Source organism: Pelophylax lessonae (genome assembly GCF_965119305.1).
Source record: "Pelophylax lessonae genome assembly, chromosome: 5".
Lineage (NCBI taxonomy): Eukaryota > Metazoa > Chordata > Amphibia > Anura > Ranidae > Pelophylax > Pelophylax lessonae.
The window spans coordinates 17,908,291-17,927,688 of record NC_138772.1 but is presented as its reverse complement, the minus strand read 5'-3'; the positions used below and the strand labels follow the sequence as shown (position 1 = coordinate 17,927,688).

The following is a 19,398-nucleotide window of genomic DNA, read 5'->3' as shown; positions in this document are numbered from 1 at the left end:
TCTAACCAATCAGAGGCGGTGAGAGGACTTGCTATGCAGGCACTGAGGATTCTGGGAAATGTAGTCCTGAAAGCAACACTGCCTAGTACAAGTCAATGGATATTGGATTAGCTGTGGACTTTTCTTCCCACAATTCCCTGTATATAGAGGAGGAGAGACCAGAACTTTTCCTAGGCAAAATCTGCAATGATTGGGGGACCAGCGCTGGGAATGGAACAGTGCAGACACAGGGGTCTGTGCACTGAGTGAAACGGAGACTCACAGCCAGGGAGGAGCTGATCTCGAGAAGCCGATCACAAGGACTGAGACTGCTGGGGCAATTGACTGCCAAGTATGTGGAACCGGACCTGTTGCATTCCAGGATTGGTGAAAGGCAGGGCCATCTTACCGAATGGGCACGCTGGGCAGTTGCCTGGGGGCCCCACTTGCCCCAGGAGGCCCCACCTGCCCTGCCCCAGCCAAGCATTAGTCCCGATTCCCCTGTGCATCCCGCTGCCAAAATTAGAAGGTGGCAAGCGCCTGTCGGCCCTGAGCTGCTGTCAGGCCACTTGGGCTGTGGAGGGGGAGCCCACAACTGCAGGAATGCCTGTCCACCTCCACGGGAACAGGCACACACAGGACAGTCGAGTCTGACTCCCATCCGTGTGTATGTTCAGTGGACCCAGCCGCCAAACTTGGAAGCTGTCATTAGCCTTGCACTGCTCTAGCAATAAATATTGCCTTATCGATAATTTGCTATTTTATTCTCGTGGGTGATTGTGTAGGCAGGGCCCCAGTGCACTGCATTGCTCAGGGCCCTTTAATGCTCTTAAGATGGCACTGGTGAAAGGAGCTACAGATTTTAACCTCTTGCCACCCACAGTTACTGCCCCTATTTACCAGCCCATCCCTTGTGTACAGTCTTGAAGAGACAGTTACATGTGCACCACTGACAAAAGGGCCCCAACGAAAGACAAACAACACTGACATTTAGGCACCAGCTACTTTACAGTCACCTCCAGGCATACCCCCTTGTCAGTAACACATAAACTCACCCAATATTGGGGCTGTATGTATAGAGTGCACTCAATGACACTTTTTAGGTACAGACTGCTGAGAATTAAGTTGCTTGTGGTCTAGTATAGAGTGATAGAATATGAATGCTTAAGCTACACAGGTTAGAAACACTAGGTGTGTCAGTGGGCACAGAGTGGGTTAAAGAGCCATGGCAGCAAACAGGCTCCTGCAGTGGTAGTGCTAAAACTTCATGGTTGAAAGAACTGAAATCCAATGAATCCAATGAGTGAAGGAGACAGGCCAGGGACAGTCAGACTAACCCCTTTCCTGCACAGGTGCTTTTTTATCTCTAGTGTTTTGAGATGGGGCCCAGCTATTTAAATGGACCCAACATTTTAGGTTCAAGGTCTACTTTAAAGACTACAACAATATATTAATTACAGTATATTATTATATTATGTGTTAGATTGGGTTCACCCTAGCTGCGCCCACGGCTCGCAGCAGGGGGTCCGGTGCTTCTCTGTTCTCCGTTTCAAGTATGAATCAGGTTCGAATTTTTGCCTGAATTCGGACCTGAAACAGAGCCAAAGATTCCCAATGCGGACCACGGCCAGTCACACTCTCCTGCATCCAGTTCCCATAAGTGTGAACCCAGCCTCATGTATTATTTTATTATTATAATTATATTTTACATTATAATACAATATAACAATTCCGAGGACTAAGTAACTTACCGTTCTCCCGGCCTCGTTGTTGTGCCTGTTCATGGCGGATCGGGCGTCCGGTCTGTTCTCGCGGGCATCGGCGAATTCTCGAGACACCATACTGCCAAAATCCATGTCTTCGCTGCAGCCCCCCCACTTCCAGCCTTCCCCTGGGGGGCCCTTGTGATGGTTGTCGCAGCCGCAGATGGTGGCCGAGCCCTCCGCGCAGGCCCGGGTCACGGCAAATGCCACTCCGGCTGAGGCGATGGCGTGGACGAAGGCCGACTCCCTGGTGGCTGCGGAGATACAAATGATACGGATTAGATTCTTGGGCAGCCATTTCTGTAAAAGTTATATGCTTATGGGTGCGCCCAGTCTGAACTGTGAAACCTCCGCTAATGACTGTGTTCAGTATCATTATTAGATTACGTAATCGTCGCTCTCATTACCATACATTAAAACATCACAATCTAGACATTTGTGTCATCCACCATGTTGACTGACTGTAGATCACTTAACCTCCCTGGCGGTATGATTCTTTTGGATTTTAGGTGCTGAAAGCGGTACCATTATTTTGCATGTAATTCTTGTGAATGAGCAGCCCAAACCAACTGTATACATTTATTATATATATATATATATATATATATATATATATATATATATATATATATATATATATGTATACATATATTATGTATACATATATATATATATATATATATATATACGTATATATATATATATATATATATATATATATACGTATATATATATATATATATATATATATATAATGTATACAGTTGGTTTGGGCTGCTCATTCACAAGAATTATGTATATATATATATATATATATATATATATATATATATATATATATATATATACACGTATATATATATATATATATATATATATATATATATATATATATATATATATATATATATATATGTGTGTGTATATATATATATATGTATATATATATATATATATATATATTTACATAAAAAGTACAGTAAAACTGCAGGAAAGGGCACTGGGGGGCAATGTAATGTGATTTTTTTTATTTTGAATGGTATCAGTGTGTTTGGTGTGTTTTACATTCGAATTAGCCGCCGGTTCCACCCCCCGGCGGACGTCACGTCGCCGGAGACGGATGCCGGGGCTCGCAGACGATCGGGAGGAAGCTCCGCCGCCGTATACCGCCCGCATTCATCGCTGGATCCCGGAGAAAAGGTAAGTAAAACCTCTACCAGGATCCAGCGATCTTCCTAGCGCTACCCCGAGTGTGACTCGGGGTTACCGCTTTTGGCTCTAAAATCTAACCCCGAGTCACGCTCGGGAATACCGCTAGGAAGGTTAAAGGAAAAGTCCACCCTAAAACTAAAAATCCCTGCATCTATAGATCTCCACGATCTAACACTAACCTATCTAGCCCTGTAAAGAAGAAATCAGTATACATCCCTTTTTGAAGCCGATCTGACCCGATCTCCATCGGCCGAAGCTCTGCAGAGGACACGGCTGACAACAGCTGTGAAATTAATGGGAAGTGACATCGCCCATAGTGTTACTATGGGGCTTCTATTGTCGGCTGTCAGGGCAGCCATTAGAAATTTTGGGGCCCCTCACAGAACTTTAGACCTGGGCCCCTCCGGGCCTGACCACCAACATTCCATAGGGCCTGCCCTCTGGCCTTCCCACTGAATCCACCCACTGGCCATCCCACCGAGTCCTTCAGTGCACCCACTTTTATTTTAACACTTTTCCACCCTAATAAATAAAAATGAATCCAATCCAGCAAAGAGACATCCCCATATATTCAGCAAAGAGATATTCCAATCCAGCAAAGAGACATCCCCATATATTCAGCAAAGAGATATTCCAATCCAGCAAAGAGACGGCCTCATATATTCAGCAAAGAGATATTCCAATCCAGCAAAGAGACGGCCTCATATATTCAGCAAAGAGATATTCCAATCCAGCAAAGAGACGGCCTCATATATTCAGCAAAGAGACAGCGCAATCCAGCAAAGAGAGATCCCTTTGGCTGCATCAGCCTACTCTGCATCCATAGACCCTCCAGCACCCCTTGGCATTACATGTGTTCCCCTGCATTCCCGCTGAAAAAAAGCCCTGATCTCATCACTGGGGGAGCAGAGACTGAGAAAATGCTCCCTCCTGCCTGCAGCAGACTGATGAAATCATCTCAGCCTAGGCAAAGTCTCTGTAGCTCAAGGATGGCTTTTTTCAGAAAAAATGCAGAGCTTTTGAGAAAACTTTCTGTATATTGTGACATGTCAAGGATTTATTCAAGTTAATGAATGTTCCACTTTAAGGCTTCATTCATACCTAAATGTAGTTTAGGCATTTCCGCTTGTGTTCTTTTTAAGCGTTTTTCACATGTTAACGTGCATTGCACCTAAAACGAGGAAGAGTTGGTGACATCATTGCCCCTCCTCTTCACCTCCCTATCCAATCAGAGAACCACTTGCAGTCTCTTTCAGCCACTTCCTGTCTAAATGCACTCGCTCCAACATCAGCAGGAAATCATTGTTCTGGAGCGGTTTCCTGATAGTCACAACGATGGACCATGTCAAAGCAATGTGTGTTGGCACAGCCGCTTGTTGTCTTCATTGGGGGAGCATTTGACAGGGTGACAATGCCGGGGCACAATTGGGAGACTGTTGTCATACAACCAATATCAGACTTTACCTCTGTGCAGGAGCTTCCTGTAAAAAAGCTCACTACTAACATTTAGGGTGCAAGGGTTAGGAGTATATAACCTACAGAGTGCAAGGGTTAGGAGTATGTAAATTGCATAATGCAAAGGTTAGGAGTATGTAACCTACAGAGTGCAAGGGATAGGAGTATGTAACCTACAGACTGCAAGGGTTAGGAGTATGTAACCTACAGAATGCAAGGGTTAGGAGTATGTAAATTGCAGAATGCAAGGGTTAGGAGTATGTAACCTACAGAGTGCAAGGGTTAGGAGTATGTAACCTACAGAATGCAAGGGTTAGGAGTATGTAATCTTCAGAGTGCATGGGCTAGGAGTATGTACCCTGCAGAGAGCAAGGGTTAGGAGTATATAACCTACAGAGTGCAAGGGTTAGGAGTATGTACCCTACAAAGTTCAAAGGTTAGGAATATGTATTGAGAAAAAATAAATAAAAAAAAATTAGGTTGAAGGATTGTAAGAGGTGCATGAAAGTCAGCCAGCCCCCAGTCAGCTGGTCTCTTCCAGTTTGTACCATCGTTATAACCTAATTATTCGAGTTTTTAAGACAACAGCCAGCCGTGGATGAGGATGGGTTGGGGGAGGTTGGGCTGTCTCCCTCTCACCTGTTCCCCCATCCATCCATTAGCGGCCATGTGCCTCCAGTGTGAGGACACTAAATTAAGAGTGTAGGACTGCAGATTTAACAGGGTGCCGTGAAGTGGCTCTGCAGCTTTCACATGCGTTTGCAAATGTGTGTCAACTAAACCCCTGTTCTTTGTACCAAGAGACAGGTCTATTCGGTTAGTGACAGACTGGAGGGTGAGTACATCAGACTGGGGGCTGGCTGACTTTCATGCACCTCTTACAATCCTTCAACCTCATTTTTTTTCTTGTTATAGGGATGGAGACGCCGGGCAACACCAGCTTGGGTCTCACTTAAAGTCCCACCTAGTCCAATATGTTTAAGGAATATGTATTGTACAGAGTGTAGGGTTAAAGGAGTATATAACATAAAGAGTGCAAGGTTCAGAAGTAGTTAACACATAGAGGGCAGTGGTCAAGAATATGTAATGTACAGAGTGCAGGGGTCAGGAATATGTAACATACAGTGTGCAAGGGTTGGGAGTATGTAACCTACAGACTGCAAGGGTTAGGAGTATGTAACCTACAGAGTGCAAGGGTTAGGAGTATGTAACCTACAGAGTGCAAGGGTTAGGAGTATATAACCTACAAAGTTTAAAGGTTAGGAGTATGTAATCTACAGAGTGCAAGGTTTAGGAGTATGTAACTTACAGAGTGCAGGGGTTAGGAGTATGTAACCTACAAATTTCAAAGACTAGGAGTATGTATTGTACAGAATGCAGGGTTAAAGGAGTATATAACATATAGTTTTGAAGATTCAGAGGTAGTTATCATGTAGAGGGCAGTGGTCAAGAATATGTAATGTGCAGAGTGCAGGGGTCAGGAATATGTAACATACAGAGAGCAAGGGTTAGGAGTATGTAACCTACAGAGTGCAAGGGTAAGGGGTATGTACCCTACAGAGTACAAGGGTTAGGAGTATGTAACCTACAGAGTGCAGGGGTTAGAAGTATGTAACCTACAGAGTGCAAGGGTTAGGAGTATGTAACCTACAGCGTGCAAGGGTTAGGGGTATGTACCCTACAGAGTGCAAGGGTTAGGAGTATGTAACCTACAGAGTACAAGGGTTAGAAGAATGTAACCTACAGAGTGCAAGGGTTAGGAGCATGTAACCTACAGAGTGCAGGGCTTAGGAGTATGTAACATACAGTGTGCAAGGGTTAGGAATATGTACCCTACAGAGTGCAAGGGTTAGGAGTATGTAACCTACAGAGTGCAAGGGTTAGGAGTATGTAACATACAGTGTGCAAGGGTTGGGAGTATGTAACCTACAGAGTGCAAGGGTTAGGAGTATTTAACCTACAGAGTGCAAGGGTTAGGAGTATGTAACCTACAGAGTGCAAGGGTTAGGAGTATGTAGCTTACAGAGTGCAGGGGTTAGGAGTATGTAACCTACACATTTCAAAGACTAGGCGTATGTATTGTACAGAATGCAGGGTTAAATGAGTATATAACATTTCGATTTCAAGATTCAGAGGTAGTTAACACATAGAGGGCAGTGGTCAAGAATATGTAATGTGCAGAGTGCAGGGGTCAGGAATATGTAACATACAGAGAGCAAGGGTTAGGAGTATGTAACCTACAAAGTTCAAAGGTTAGGAGTATGTATTGTGCAGAGTGCAGGGTTAAAGGAGTATATAACATATAGAGTGCAAGATTCAGAACACACAGAGGGCAGTAGTCAAGAATATGTAATGTACAGGGTGCAGGGGTCAGCAATATGTAATATACAGAGTGCAAGGTTCCCTGCTTCCTGTCTCCCCCCTCCAGTGCTGCTGGCTTCTCTCCTCTCCCCTCACGAGCAGGGGAAGAGGCTGGTAATTATTTCATTAACTGGCCCCTTCCTTTTCTGAATGAACACAGTGAGTGATCTGTAGGCTACAGAGAAAAGGACTGGGAAATCTCTGTCCTCAGTTTCTTTCTCTGTCTCAAAAGTGAGACATTAGGGGTCTCTTTAGACCAAGGATATGCAAACTGTGGCCCTCCAGATGTTGCAGAACTACATGTCCAATGAGGCATAGCAAGACACCAATCTCTGCACCTACTGACACCAATCTCTGCACCTACTGACACCAATCTCTGCTATACCGACACCAATCTCTGCACCTACTGACACCAATCTCTGTACCTACTGACACCAATCTCTGCACCTACTGACACCAATCTCTGCACCTACTGACACCAATCTCTGCACCTACTGACACCAATCTCTGCACCTACTGACACCAATCTCTGCTATACCGACACCAATCTCTGCACCTACTGACACCAATCTCTGTACCTACTGACACCAATCTCTGTACCTACTGACACCAATCTCTGCACCTACTGACACCAATCTCTGCTATACCGACACCAATCTCTGCACCTACTGACACCAATCTCTGCCCTACTGACACCAATCTCTGCACCTACTGACACCAATCTCTGCACCTACTGACACCAATCTCTGCTATACCGACACCAATCTCTGCACCTACTGACACCAATCTCTGCCCTACTGACACCAATCTCTGCACCTACTGACACCAATCTCTGCCCTACTGACACCAATCTCTGCACCTACTGACACCAATCTCTGCCCTACTGACACCAATCTCTGCCCTACTGACACCAATCTCTGCTCTGCTGATATACATGATGGGATTTGTAGTGTTGCAACAGCTGGAGGGCCACAGTTTGCATATCCCTGCTTTTGACCCTTGATATGTAAACAAAGCCCCATAATGGGGCTCCTAAAAAAGTTTTTTAAAAAATAATAAAAACAAAATACAATTTTATTTTTATATATATATATATTTTGTTTTGATTTTTTTTTTTGTTTTGATTATTTGTGCTCTGGGGCGCACACCCTAATGCAATATTCTGCGCACACCAATGGCTTGGGCCCGGTACAGAAGGGCTGCCTGTCTCCCCAGGATGATGTCAGTGATACTTTTACAACGTAACATCTAGGTTTGCAAATATTGGATTGATCTCTTTTTGTGGCAATGGAGGTACAATGAAAGCTTCCATGCCCAGAGTTCAGCTTCAAAATAGCTGTGCTATATATATATATATATATATATATATATAGAGCTACCCTGACGTGAACCCAGCGGAATTCCAGATCATCGTTATTCCCCCGACAAATCCCGGGGCGGCTGCCGCTAATGAACTTATCAGACCGCAGTCCCCTTTGCCAGGAATCTCAAAACCCTTTCACAGCGGCAGATAAAGCTCTGACAGCCAGTAGGAGAGTACGCCGAGGACAGATCGGAACTTGCAGGCCATCAAAGGAGATGCTCACGTTTCCCCCCTCCTGCCCTGCGCCCAGGCCCTCCGGCACAGAAAGGGTGTGTGCCGCATTTCAGCTGCAGCCAAGTAGAACATAACTGTGTAATACACTTTAATCCCGGGCACGGATCCACCGATAACAACTGCTGGAAAGAGAAAAACGCCGACTCCCGAAAAGGCAAGCGGCCAGTGGGCTTAAGAAGGGCTTAGGGTGCAACGGGCTAAAGGGGCACTCCGGGGGCAAAGTAATAAACTGCAATGGCATCCAATGGGCAGAGTGAACAGAGCCTAAAAGTTATTTTTTATTTTTTATCAGATTCCATCTCTGTTAAACCCTCTGGTTGCGTAACCTGGTGTTCTGGGAACACCTAATCCATCGCCTTTCTATCCACAACTCCACCCAATGGAAGTCTCTAGGCGGTCTAACTACGCCCACCCCCTGCTGAAGCCTAACGAATGCACCCCCCCCCCCCCGCCCCCTAATCATTACCACAAGTGGTCCCTTCCATTTCACTGTAGGTCTTTAACCACTTCTGGACTGGAAGTTTTTTCCCCCCTAAAGGGAAACTCCACTTTCGCGGAAAAAAAATAGCAAATATAGAAAAAACAATATAGCGTATATAATTGTGACACAAATCATATTGTAATTGAATGTTATTAAAAATGACCTTTCTTTTTCAATCTGCAGCTGTTGTAATTTTCTGAAAATGCAATGCAATATGGCCGCCTGGAGCTGTTCTATACACAGAATGTATACTGACCACACCCCCAGAAACATCATTTCCTGCATGTGTGATTGGCTCACCAATTTTCCCAGAAGTCTGCACTAAGATACAAGTCAGATTTCTGGCATCCCCTGCAACAAAAATGTCATTTTTGGTGAAAAACTCCCAATAGGAACACGTCTAAATCCCAGTTCACACATATGCGATGCGGTGCGGGAATCCTGCAAATTCAATGTGGGTTCCTGCATCGCATTCCATTGCCATTTGCGATGGGGGGTGTCAATACAAAGTTAACAACACCCCCAGATCAGTTCGCATATCGCAGTGCAAACTGTCAGTTCGGACATGAATCGGATTGCATAGGTGTGAACACCCATGCGATCTGAATCTGGAGCGGACCTAAAAAAAGAGTCCTGTGCGAGTTGTGTCAGAATGCGATGTGAATTCAGCCATACAATCTGTATAGAGAGAGTATCAAAAAATGGGGCGTAGGTTGGGATTTTAAAGGGTACCGTTCTATAACCAATAACAAAGAATGTGTATGCGAAGTTGTCTAAAAAGTTATAATTTTATTACTCACATAGATTTCCCAACATAGGGACAAACAATAGTGGACAATACTGTTACAAGACAATATGAAAACATCATCATGGTAACAACATAAATTGATAAAATATCATAATAAGGTCAAATCCTTGAATACGTGGGCGGACGTATCAGAGGCCACAGTCAGCCTGGAAATGCCAGAGCTAGTGTGTATCTCTCTAATCGATCCGAACTCCACTACCCGACATGTTTCGCGGTATGTACCGCTTCCTCAGGGGTACAAGGGATAGAGCTTAATGATAAGCAACTAAATAAAATGACAAGAATAGATACAAAGTTAATATACATTAAATATCACAATTCTGTTTAGTTTACATGCTATTTTGTTGTTTCGAATATCCGTGTGTGTCAAGTATGGAGCATTCGGCCACTGCCCCTCCAACTTATGACACAAGTACGTCATGTATTCGATCACATTTTCAAGGAAATTACTTACATGAATATACAAGGAAGGTCATTTACAATGGCATATAGGCCGAGGCATATGTAGATACTCCCAGTAGTGAGACTGGTGGATAACAACAACCGGAGTATAGGTGCTGGATGCCAATTAACGTCCCCCTTCGCATACACATTCTTTGTTATTGGTTACAGAACGGTACCCTTTAAAATCCCAACCTACGCCCCATTTTTTGATACTCTATTCTGACTAGGGATGAGGTACCTTAGGATTTAATAATCAATGTTATGAGCTAACTTTTGCCATACAATCTGTATGGCTGAATTTGCATCGCGCAGATATCGCGAATCACATGCAATGTCTGTCATCGCATATGTGTGAACCAGGACTAAAGGGATGCAGGCCCAGTTGCTTTCCTCATTAGAGCCCTGCAGCTGCCACAGCTGATAGATAATTATAAAACCCCTCCCATTAGACCATGGGTGTCCAACCTTTTGGCTTCTCTGGGCCACAATGAGTGTAGAGAAATTTTCTCGAGCCGCATGTAAAATATATACTATAGTTAAGGTATATAAGTAATAAAATGCCGCCGCGCCCTTCCCGTAAAACCGCCCCCCCCCCCCCGCACTAACTTAACAACTAGAGGATGATCAAATGAAATGGAATCAGTATACAGAGGCTTACTTCTTCTAAGAGATAATAAAGGAACACTCTAACCACCATGACCACTTCAGTGATTTGAAGTGGTCATGGTGGTAGAAGTCAGAAACACTGCAAATGCTCGCCTCCCCCCTCCCCTCCGAGGCAGCCTCTGCCTACAGTTGGAAGCTGCTGTGGCCGTGCCCCCGACCCGACTTTCTTCCTCAAAAAAATTGTCAGGGGGCAGTGGGCCGCATTGCCTGCGGTTGAGGGCCGCATGCGGCCCAGATTTGGCACTGGATTACTTTATTGTATGGGAATTGCTGCGCTTAATGTACGTATAAGAATGTACACACTTATACACATAAATGTAGTTTTAAAACAATAAATATAGCTGCCAACACCTGATCCTGAATCAGAGAAACCAGATCTAAAACATTAAATACATAGAAAATGGTGTAGCGCTATAAACTAGCAATAAATAAATAAAACAGATAAGTAAGTCCGTCAGTCCATGATACGACCACATAGGGCAATAAAATACAATAGAGGTAAGGAAGATTCCATGAGAAGTAGTGCTGTATGATTTTGATAATACACCAAAGAAAAACTTCCAGAAGCCCGGTGCGAAAGACAGCCACCACCATAGAAGATCACTTGGCCTCTTACCAGAACGCCATGATCCTTATTACAGGGATCAAGGAGAACAGGAAATCAGACACCGTTACACTCCAGGATAGGTCTCACTACTGCTCCCTCCTCGTCGTCCCAGTTCATCCCACAATGATATACAACGATCATATGGAAAGAGGGACAACTCCCATAGTGTGATACTGTCAGGCAACTTTATTACACATAAAAAAAAGCCAAATGGCAACTTACATTCTGACCGAGATAACAGGGCATGTATGCTGGAATCTCCTAGGAACTTCTCTGGCCGATATCTAACCAGGAAAATGGCCGCCGCGCCCCCCGTCCATAGAGGCGTGACGTACCGCAAGCTCCCCCTATGCGTTTCGTCACACGTTCTGACGTCGTCAGGGGGTGTGGCTATGCGACAGGTACGGGTATTATATACGCTACGGAGCGGACAGGCGGGGCTAAATAATTGTAGATCAGATCCAGGAAGTCGGATCACTTGCGTGCCAACCCCCAGAAGCGGATCCAATCCCCAAATAAACAGGAAATGGACATCTCATTCACCCAAACGGGGAGTCCATAAAAAGTATAAAAATGTATAATTGACCTAACGGCCTCATTGCAGCGACAGAAATCACTTTGGGCAATGGTCAATCGGAGATATTTGGGAAATTGTGAACTGAATCACAATTTAATATATTGGGTCACAACTGTTTACAACGGACAGCAGAACACAGCGCCACCCCCTGGCCAGAAGCCAAGCAACCCAGGAGACCCCAAACACATTTCCTGTCAAAGTAGAAAAAAGTGCATTTTTTTAAGTTTTATTTTTTTGGTCTATGGATTGTATAAAAAATAAAATCTTGCAATTTGCAATAAATATTGCATAACATCACCTATTAACGTAATTAATGTAATTAGTATTACTGTGACATAACAGTTTTTTTTAACACTGATCAAAGAAAATGCATTTTTGTAGTTTTGTTTGGTTTTTGGTCTATGGATTGCATAATAAATAAATAAATAAATATTGCATAACCAATTAAGGTAATTATTATTACAGTAACACACACACATATATATATTTATATATATATACATTATTTATTTTTTTGCACTGATCAAAGTAGAAAAAAAGGAATTTTTTTAGTTTTGTTATGTTTTTGGATTGAATAAAAAGTAAAATCCTGCAAATTGTAAAAAATATTGCAAAACAATATCACCAAATACCATAATTATTTTTACAGTTACATAATTATTATTTTTTTTTTTTAACGCTGATCAAAGCAGAAAAAAGTGCATTTGTTTTTGGTTTGATGTTTTTGGATTGCATAAAAAATAAAACCTTGCAGTTAGCAAAAAATATTGCAAAACAATATCACCAATTATTGTAATTATCATAATTATTATTACGGTAACTTATTTTTTTTAATGCTGATCAAAGTAGGAAAAGTGCATTTTGTTTTCGTTTTATGTTTTTGGATTCAATAAAAAATAAAATCTTGCAATTTGCAATAAATATTGCAAAATAATATCATCAAAAGAAAGGCTTGTCTGCCCTAAAGAAATAGATACATATATGCCATGTATTTCATTGTTTATACAAACTTTTGTTTACTCTTATTTGTTATAAATGTAAACTATTGCATACTTTGTAACTTCCATATATACAATAAACTTTTATTGTGATAAAAAAAAAAATAGATACATCTGTCAGTTTAGAGTTCGCTCACACCCACTAGCCCCAGAGAGCAAATAGCCTCGGGTGTGAGTTGAGCAGAACAGTGCACTGTTTACTTTTTTTTTTTGTTAGAACTTTATTAATCTTAAATTTAATTATCTAAAAAAAAAAAAAATTAAAAGTTATTCATGAATAAACAGACTCATAGCTGAAAAATAAAAGTTGCTCTGGTCCATAGGAGGGTTGTACAGGTGTGAGGGCTGAACTGGTTGACCATATAAATGTTGCAACAATTGTGTCTTACACGACTTCAATTGAGTTTGGAATTGTTTTTTTTTTTTTTTTTTTTTTTTTTTTTTTAGGTTACATGGAATCCTGTGCTGTGTGGGCTAGGACTCATAGCTGAAAAATAAAAATTGCTCTGGTCCATAGGAGGTTTGTACAGGGGTGAGAGCTGAACTGGTTGACCATACAAATGGTGTAACAATTGTGTCTTACACTACTCCAATTGAGTTTGGAATTTTTTTTTTATAGGTTGCATGGCATCCTGTCCTGAAACATCCTAAATTAGAAATCCAATAATGCTAAACATGTTTTTTTATTTTTTTTAGGTTACATGGCATCCTGTCCTGTGCTCTGGTCCATAGGAGGATTGTACAGGTGTGAGAGCTGAATAGGTTGACCATACAAATGTTGTAACAATTGTGTCTTACACAACTCCAATTGAGTTTTTTTTTTTTTTATAGGTTGCATGGCATCCTGTGCTGAAACATCCTTAATTAAAAATCCAACAATGCTAAACATGTTTTTTTTTTTTTTTTTTTAGGTTACATGGCATCCTGTCCTGTGCTCTCGTCCATAGGAGGATTGTACAGGCGTGACAGCTGAACTGGTTGACCATACAAATGGTGTAACAATTGTGTCTTGCATGGCATCCTGTGCTGAAACATCCTAAATTAAAAATACAATAATGCTAAACATGTTTTTTTTTTTTTTTCTTTTTTAGGTTACATGGCATCCTGTCCTGTCCTGTGTGGGCTAAGACTCATAGCTGAAACATAAAAATTGCTCTGGTCCATAGGAGGGTTGTACAGGTGTGAGAGCTGAACAGGTTGACCATACAAATGTTTTAACAATTGTGTCTTACACAACTCCAATTGAGTTTGGAATATTTTTTTTTTTTTTTTTTTATAGGTTGCATGGCATCCTGTCCTGAAACATCCTAAATTAAAAATCTAATAATGCTAAACATGTTTTTTTTTTAGGTTACATGGCATCCTGTCCTGTCCTGTGCTCTGGTCCATAGGAGGTTTGTACAGATGTGAGAGCTGAACTGGTTGACCATACAAATGTTGTAACAATTGTGTATTAAACAACTCCAATTGAGTTTGGATTTTTTTTTTTTTTATAGGTTGCATGGCATCCTGTCCTGAAATATCCTAAATTAAAAATCCAATAATGCTAAACATGTTTTTTTTTTTTAGTTTACATGGCATCCTGTCCTGTGCTCTGGTCCATAGGAGGTTTGTACAGGTGTGAGGGCTGAACTGGTTGACCATACAAATGGTGTAACAATTGTGTCTTACATGACTCCAATTGAGCTTGTATTTTTTTTTCTCTCCTGTCCTGAAACATCCTAAATTAAAAATCCAATAATGCTAAACATGTTTTTTTTTTGTTTTTTGTTTTTTTTTTTTTTTATAACAATCAGGATTTCTTTAATAAAGGATAATATCATAGAAAAAAAAAAAAAAACTGAAGTACCCAACTTGACATGGTACTACATAAATACAGGTTGTACAACGCTGAACATGTTTAATAAACACAACTGTAAAAAAAAAATAAAAAAATAAAAAAAAATCCAATAACTCCCGGAAAGCATTAAGAAAGGTCTGAAGAACCGAGGACAAGTGAAAATTGGGAGGAAAAAAAAATAAATTTGGTGACAATGGGGCTGGCCGAGCCCACCTGAGAAAGGAATGTGCGGCTGTATTGGAGTGGTCTGATCGCAAGTGACAATCCTCGTCCCCGGTAAAGCAAAATGGTTCTTATTACCTGCTGGGTAATAGAATCTCCCTTTGTCTCGCCACTGTCACGCCGCATTAAACCCACAATAGGCCCAAATATTTTATATGAAATTCGCCCTCGCCACTGATTAGCCAGGACCTACTAAGTCATAGCAACGTAGAACTATGCATTGGAGGGCCCTCGGAGACGGGCAAAAGGGAAATCCCTATTGAAATGGTTTAATAAAACAATCTAAAGAGCGTGTGAATCGTGCAGGGCATTTTCACTTTTCTCTGGGGCTTAATCTCATGGTCTGCCAGATATTGTGCTCGGAGCATACCCCAGCGGGGTGCGGGCTAAGGTCTCCCGTCATCTCCTTTTACAGAGCCTTTCGCGGCGAGTTAATGATATACTGGTGTGATTGCCTCCCGCAGAAAAGGAGAAACACGCATTTTATCAAAAGGAGAGACCCCCTAACACATCCTAAATGGCAACAATTCCTCTTCCTCAGGTCGAGGGTCGTGACCTGGATTCGGGGGCACCTCCCAAGATTTTCAGGCCCCCCGAGTCAACTGTGAACCTTTAAAAAAAAAAAAAGAAAGTCTCGCCAGTGGGGAATTCAAGCACCCTCGCTAAAAGCTTGAGGCGAGGTTCACAACCGTGCGCACTTTCCTGACACACACAGAAAACGTGCTGGCCAGAGGCGTAACTAGAACCTTCAGGGCCCCAGTGCAAGAAACCATGAAGGCCCCCCCCCCCCGGAGCCCTGCCTGGGGCCCTTCCCTTCAAACCTGGGGCTCTTCCCACTGATCCTGGGGCCCTTTACTCTTGTTGCGGGGTCCTTTATTACGGGACCCTTTCACAAGTTCTGCAGTGGGGCCCCCTTCCTGCCATCTTGGGGTCTCCCCACGGTGGTGGAATGCCAGGGCCCGGTCGCAAGTGTGACCTTTGCGATCCTGGAAGTTCACCCACTGGTGTCAGTAGTTTTTATTTTTTGGTATTTTAATTGTATTATTTTTTTATCATTTTATTTTTTATTTTTTTACAATGTCACTGACTATGACTCTGTCCATTCAGAAAAGGAAGGAGCTGGTAAATTACATATTTACCGACCCCTTCCTGGCTCTCTATTGTGACACATCCCCTGCAGCAGCCGGCAGGAGAGGGGAGGAAGCACAGTGGGAGAGAGGGGGGGGGGAGACCAGGGGAGCACACAGGGGCCCAGAGACAGCAGAACTGGATAGGAGGAGTGTCGGGGGCAGAATACACAGGAACCAATCTCCTCCATTTTCCTCTTGCAGCTACAGGAGAAAAAAAGGAGTGATTTCTCTACATGCTGCCCCCCCCCCCCCATCCAAGTGTACAGGGGAGCCGCACAGCATGGGGCCCAGTTGCAATTGCAACCCCTGGAACCCCTGTAGTTACGCCTCTGGTGCTGGCCTTTGTTAATGACATGGCTCCTCCATGCATCTGCAAACATGCGCGTTTTAGCAGCACTTTTGAAAAAAATTTCAGGGACTTTTCCGCATTTCTCAATCATAGGGCAGCCCATTAAAATTAAAGGGTTGCGTGATGCGCAAGAGCGGGACACACTTAGTTGCACCTTCATGGCCCCATCCATTGGTCCCTCAATGCAACGAAGTCGGCCTATACCTTTTGCAGAGAAACAGCCCCAAAGCACCATGTTTCCACCTTCGTGTTTGACTGTAGGGATGGTGTTCTTGGGGTCATAGTCAGCATTTTTCTTCTTCCAAACACAACGAGTCGAGTTAATGCCAAAGAGCTAAATTTTGGTCTCATCTGACCACAGCACTTTCTCCCAATCATTTAGATGTTCATTGGCATGACTGTACATGGGCCTTCTTGAGGAGGGGGGCTCGCCATGTCTGGAGGAAGAAAATTGCTGGCTACGACCCGAAAAAAAAAAAAAAAACATCCCTACAGTCAAGCACGAAGGTGGAAACATGGTGCTCTGGGGCTGTTTCTCTGCTAAAGGTATAGGTTGACTTTGTTGCATTGAGGAGCCATGTATTGTAAAACCTTAGATGAGAACCTTCTTCCTTCAGCCAGAACACTGAAGATGGGTCATGGATGGGTCTTCCAGCATAACAATGACGGAAAAAATACCACCAAGGCTACAAAGGAGTGGTTCAAGAAGAAGCATATTAAGGTCATAGAGTGGCCTAGTCAGTCTCCAGACCTTAATCCTATAGAAAATTTATGAATGGAGCTGAAACTTCGAAGTTGCCAAGCGACAGCCAAGAAACCTTAAGGATTTAGAGAAGAACTGTTAGGGTCCTTTCACACGGGCTTTCCGATCAGGTCCGCCTTATCGGATGCTCCATGCACCCCTATGGAGCAGCGGACTTCAGCGATGATATCTCCGCTGACGCCCGCTGCTATCCGATCCGATCCTGTCCGTGAAATCCAGACGGATGGAAACCCTATTTTCCATTCGTCTGGAGGATCGGATAAGATTGGATTAAAACAAACAGGTGGCCCATTTTCATCCGATCTCCCATAGAGTAGAGCGGGGATTTGCAGGTTTGTCTCTGCAAAGTAAGCGGAGATGGACTTGTCATCCGCCTGCTCAGCGGAGACTGGCGGATCGATTCCGCTGAGCAAAACGGAGCCATAAGGTCCATAAGGAAGAGTGGACCAAAAAACCTCCTTAGATGTGTGCAAACCTGGTAACCAACTTCAAGAAACGTCTCACCTCTGTGCTTGCCAACAACGGTTCCTCCACCATTTTTGGTTGATATTCTGTCTCTATCATTTAAAATACACCTATGATAACAATTATAGGCCCCTCATTGGTGCCGATATTTTTAATTGCCCAGCATATACATGCGTTGAAGGCCTCTGCATGGCTTTTTGACCGAGTAGAGCCCTGCGGTACATCTGCGCATGTGAATCAGACACCAAATAACGGGGATGGCACTCCAGGCTCCTGTCTATCCAAATCTGGTGGCTCACGCTGAAGAGTGCAGGTTGGGGGGAGAGCCTGTCTCAGCTCAATGTATTCAAGCATGAACAAAGGAGACATCCCAAGTGCTGCACATTCTTCAAAGCCCATCAATAGCTATATTAAAAGCAGCCTCCTGCTAGACTCCATCCAAGCCACACACCACCAACGCGTTTCGACCTGCCATGTTTAAAGTGGCTGTAAATCCTCAGGATTTTTCACCTTAATGCATTCTTTGCATTAGGTGAAAAACCTTTTGTGCTGCAGCGCCCCCCCCCCCCACCTCCTCCCCTTGCCCCAGACCTCCCCTTTTTCTTACCTGATCCAGCGATGTGCAGTGCACAAGCACAGCGGCTCCAGCTGCTGTCTCTCTCCCCATTAGACATATTGATAGCTGCAGGAGCCATTGCTGTCAATCAAATCCAGTGACATGGGAGCAGGAGGCGGGCAGAATCCCGCCGTCTGTCTCAATGGGCGCAGCAGCGGGACTCAGGAGTGAGCCCGCAAGGATGCCCCCATGGAAAGCGTCTTTCTGTGGGGGCCCCCGATGAGAAGGAGGGGCCTGGAGCATCAGCAGGGTCACCCCAGAAGAAGAGGATCAGGGCTGCCCTGTGCAAAACAATTGCACAAAGCAGGTAAATATAGGCATGATGTTTTTTTTTTTTTTTTAAAACTAGGGTTTACAACCCCTTTAAGCCCCGTGGGTAGGGAGAAACACATTGGGAGTGTGGCCTGGATGGAGTCTGGCCATCAGCACATGCGCAGAATACCGGAAGTCTGGGACCTTATTGACTGTGCCATCCTCATATGCCTGCAGAAGGAACCCCACACTTCCTCAATGTGCCAAATGGTTCTGCTGAGTTCTGACAGCTGGGCAGAGCCCTTCGGCACATTTGCGCGTACGCGCAACGTCATTTTCAGCAAGGCAAGAGAGGAGAAAATGCACAGCGAAAAAAAAATGCAGTTAAAATATACTGTATATATCCAATTGTGGGATAGGGAGGAGCCAGGTGCACACGCATTGTCTTTTTGGGGTGAAGATCTGCTTTAGGGCCAATTCACACCACATTTAATCCAGTGCGTTTTTTTCTGCATCACAAATGCATGGATAGAAGAATATGATTAATGGCCTCCTGGCAGTCCTCAGCCTGCTGCCCATTCTGACGGTCTTCAGGCTGCTGCCCATCCTGACAGTCAGGTGCCTGCTGCCCACCCTTACGCTCCGGTATCTGCTGCCCAGCCTGACGCTCCAGTATCTGCTGCCCAGCCTGACGCTCCGGTATCTGCTGCCCAGCCTGACGCTCCAGTATCTGCTGCCCAGCTTGCCGCTGATGCTTCCTTGCATGATGCCCAGTTTGCCGCTGATGATGAAGTTCACACCAGTGCTTTCCAG

General features: G+C 43.7%; 1 protein-coding gene across 1 annotated transcript in view; it reads right to left on the bottom strand.

Annotated features, from left to right (window-relative positions):
• WNT3A (Wnt family member 3A) overlaps positions 1-19,398 on the bottom strand; it is a 189,636-nt gene that overhangs the window by 3,475 nt on the left and 166,763 nt on the right. Inside the window, exon 3 of the mRNA XM_082257715.1 lies at positions 1,731-1,996. Coding sequence (XP_082113841.1) covers positions 1,731-1,996 — 266 coding nt within the window. The remainder of the gene's footprint in view (positions 1-1,730; positions 1,997-19,398) is intronic.